General features: G+C 35.0%; 1 protein-coding gene across 1 annotated transcript; it reads left to right on the top strand.

Annotated features, from left to right (window-relative positions):
• Nucleotides 1-1004: 1004 nt before the first annotated feature.
• LOC106754970 (protein ALTERED XYLOGLUCAN 4-like) lies at nucleotides 1005-3190 on the top strand. The gene is made up of 2 exons (XM_014637044.2): nucleotides 1005-1362; nucleotides 1781-3190. The coding sequence occupies exons 1-2, from the start codon at nucleotides 1050-1052 to the stop codon at nucleotides 2878-2880; spliced, it is 1413 nt and encodes a 470-aa protein (XP_014492530.1). The 5' UTR covers nucleotides 1005-1049; the 3' UTR covers nucleotides 2881-3190.
• The last annotated feature ends 1013 nt before the right edge of the window (nucleotides 3191-4203 follow it).

Genomic DNA, 4203 nt, shown 5'->3' on the forward strand with positions numbered 1-4203 from the left:
CATATATATATACATACATATATAGTTGGTGTAAGGGATGAATCACACTTTGCAGTCGGATTGCCAGAAATGGTGTCGACTGTCCATGAGGCGAACAATCGGTAGCGAGATACAGATCCGGAGAGATCTGGGTCTTCTATCTCAACATTTGGTTGTTTAACCTCACTCCACGACACATGGAGTCCTATTTGTTTGGTTTGGTTAACTAGGTGTCCCCACGACTCATGCGACATTCAGTCGTTTTGGTTAAATATATATATATTAAGTTTGAATAACTTATAAATTTGAGAATTTATAATTAAATTTCATTAAAAAAATCCATTTTATTAAGTGCTAACAAATATCTTTTATTTTTAGTTGGAATATTCGCCCATTTAAATTGCGTAAAAGAATGATGTTACCATTATTTGTGTGATCAAATTAGGTAGAATGGAACATTTTAATCTATTCCACATTTAAATATAGATAAGATTAATTAGTCTAATTTGTCTATCATTAAATTTGATAATAATTCCATTAAAGTAGCATTCACACAAATGTGTAGTAAGATTAGAAACATAAAAAGAAAACAAAAAAAAAATGCGATTTTTCTTTCCAATTTTCTCCAACTAGTCAATCAAATTGCACTTAGAAAAATAGTGAATTGATAAGTGAGTTTAAAGAGATAGAAGAAAAAAAAAAGTGAATTAAATACTAGAAAACAAAACCAATAATCACATCTTTCTAAAATACATAGACTCAAATAAATAAAAATATGTATCATATACTTAAAACTTCAGGAAAAAAAAAAACACTTCTAACAAATTAACTAAACTTGTAATAATTTGATAAATTTGTTTTAATTTTTTGTTTTTACTTTTAAAAGATTTTATGGAAAATTTTCCAAATATACCCATTAGCATTTGGAAAAGTCTTATCGTATGACAATTTCAAAAGATTAGTTAGTAAGAGAGAGCAATCATAGAGATCTCTCTACGTGTTTGTATAACCAAATACCCCATGAAACCTGCTTCTCTCAGTCTCTATCTTCCTTTTGACTTTCACTTCACATGATCACTGCAAAAAACAAAAACTACAGTGCTTTTCTTCATTCTTCTTCTCTGCTGAAAACACATAAGGGGAAAAGCACAGCAAGAAGAAAGGGTTTGATCATGGGAACTATTGACTTATTCAACAGAGACAAATCCTTCTCCCTTATGAAAAGACTTCTTCCATGGACTCTCTGTGTCCTCCTTACCATTTCATTCTTTTACCCTTTACCCTTTTCTCCATTTCCTAATCCTCATCTTCCCCTTTCCTCTAACAACACCATCACGTACCTTTCTTCTCTTTCTGCTTCTGCTTCTCCACCTTCTTCTGCAGGTATTTCCATGCACCCTTAATCATAAGATTGTAAAGTTCTCACTTTTTCTTGTTGTATATGTTAAATATTCATTCAAATTTTCATCTTTCGGTCTAATATGTATATGTATGCGTAGTTACATAAAATAGTTAGACTGGCACCAAGTTTAGGACATGTTTGTTTCTGTTTTTAATTTCTGGTTTTGCTTTTAATTCACCAAAACTGTTATCCTGTTTTGAATTACTTTTTCTGTTTTTAATTTCTGGTTTTGCTTTTAATTCACCAATTTAGTTATGAAACTCAATTGATGAGTTAATGGGAAAAAAGAAGAAGCACCATGTAACTTAACTCGAATTAAAATTATGTGTTTGTGCCTTGAATTGTAACATGATTAGAAACCTGGGATGTGTTACAAGACTTTATTTTTCTTTATTGCAGAAAGGGAAAAAACTAATGAGACTAGATGTGACTATTTCAATGGTGAATGGGTGAGTGACAGTAAGGGTCCTTTGTACAATGATACAACATGTGGTACTATCAAAGAAGGTAGGAACTGCATAACTCATGGAAGGACTGACTTGGAATATCTAAAATGGAGATGGAAACCAATTGAGTGCAACCTCCCAAGGTTTGAGCCTCAAACTTTTCTCCAACTCATTAAGAACAAGCATGTAGCTTTTGTGGGGGACTCTATGGCAAGGAACCAATTAGAATCCCTTCTTTGCATGTTAGCCACTGCTTCAACTCCTAAACTTGTCTACAGCAACAAAACTGGAAAGGAAAACCAGTTCAGCAGGTGGAACTTTCCCTCATTCAATGCAACTGTTTCCTTGTATTGGTCTCCTTTTCTTGTGCATGGCATTGAAAAATCAAGCACTGACCCTAATAACAAATTGTACTTGGATCATGTGGATGAGAGATGGGCAAGGTACATGGGTGAAATGGACTTGATTGTGTTATCATTTGGGCATTGGTTTTTGATTCCGGCAGTTTACCATGAGGGAGATTCAGTCTTAGGTTGCCATTACTGTCCTGGTCTTAATCACACTGAGATTGGTTTTTATGATGTGTTGAGAAAAGCCCTGAGGACCACCTTGAAGAGCATAGTTGATAGGAGAGGAGCTAGAGGCAGAGGAATTGATGTGATTGTGACAACATTTACACCACATCATTTTGAAGGAGAGTGGGATAAGGCTGGTGCTTGTCCAAAGACTAAGCCTTATAGGAATGAGGAGAAGCAACTTGAAGGAATGAATGCTGAGATGAGAAAGATTGAGATTGAAGAAGTGGAAGAAGCCAAGGCAAAAGCCAGGAGAAGGTTAAGGTTGGAGGCATTGGATGTGACCAAGTTAGCATTTCTGAGACCAGATGGCCATCCGGGTCCTTATATGAACCCTTCTCCATTTGTTAATGGAAATGTAAAGCATGTGCAGAATGATTGTGTTCATTGGTGTTTGCCTGGACCTATAGACACATGGAATGAGATTCTTCTGGAGATGATGAAGAACTGGGAAAATCAACTAAGGAATGAAGACTGAGATATTTCTCATCATGAAATTTGGATTCTTTTGTTGAATTTTTAGTGCTACCCAAATTATACTGATGAAAACTGACTTTGATATTTTAGAATATACCAACATAGTATATTTTCAAGGCTTAGCAGAAGAACGCCAAAAACTCGAGAGAATTTGGACTCCATATCTCGTCGGTTGATTATATTTTAGTTTTTCCATCACAAGTGTTGGAAAATTTCATTGGATGAGAGCAAGGAATGATTGGTTTTGTTTATTCTTTTCTTTCAAATTGGATTGGAAAATGTCACAAACATTATATAACAATCTTTTTATTTAAATTCTGAATAACTTTTGTAACATCCAAAAAATATAGCATAAACTATATCATAGAATATATGCATAATAATATTACAGTTCAGTCAATTAGGAGATTTTGACAAAGTATAATTCTCTAGAAGTATTACAGAATTAAAACTTTACAAAACATACTAATAAACCGAGTGGATCTACAAAAGTAACTACAACCCGAATGGTTCCAAAAGATCTATACAATCCGAACAGTCATACAGTAGTAAGTATGAACCGAACAATCTTAACTAAACCTCAGGAGTCTCTTCTTCCAACGCTTCTTCCAGAGACTACATCACATTCTGCTCACATCCACAGGATGATCATTGCAGTGAAGAGAACAACCAAATGGACAATGAAAGACAAGGCAAGAAAGTAGGGTAAGCTGAAGTAATTTAATTAATCCAAGCATCACCTTATTTAAAACAGAGATCAAAAGAAATACAGATAAACACATCGTACATAAAATCATCATACATACATTTCATGCAATGACCGAACGATAACCACATAATAACCGACCACTTAACTTGACTCATCCAGATTGTATGAATTGTGTAGCTAGATGTTTTAGCACCCGAGTTGTGTAGTAGTTGGGATGCCCTCAACAGCTGCCACCCGAGGTTAGTCCTTATACTGCCCATCTCAACCTTATGGACAAGGACCTCCTGCCATTCCCACGCATGAGTTACCCTTCTCTACGTGAGAAGGAATAATCACGAAATATCAGGATGAACGACAACATAGACTGACCACATTCATACTTTACCAATCAGAACCATTCATGAGACATTCCACCTTGGAACTCTCTTTCACCATACTTTACTAACATAATTCTCATCATTCAATATATATAATTTTGCACAAAGGAATTTCCATTCAAAAGATCGAACGACCCCGTGAATCTGGAAGACTGAAAGAAAGTAATGTTATAACTTATGAACATGACCGAAGGGTGAGAACACCCCTTACCCAAGAACATGACCGAACGGTCATGTA

The sequence above is a fragment of the Vigna radiata genome, unplaced genomic scaffold, assembly GCF_000741045.1.
Source record: "Vigna radiata var. radiata cultivar VC1973A unplaced genomic scaffold, Vradiata_ver6 scaffold_300, whole genome shotgun sequence".
In the NCBI taxonomy this organism is placed as follows: domain Eukaryota; kingdom Viridiplantae; phylum Streptophyta; class Magnoliopsida; order Fabales; family Fabaceae; genus Vigna; species Vigna radiata.

Coding starts and splice junctions, on each gene's coding strand:
- LOC106754970 (XM_014637044.2), top strand. CDS start 1,050: ATGATCACTGCAAAAAACAAAAACTACAGTGCTTTTCTTCATTCTTCT. Junction 1,363..1,780: donor TTCTCCACCTTCTTCTGCAG/GTATTTCCATGC, acceptor TCTTTATTGCAG/AAAGGGAAAAAACTAATGAG.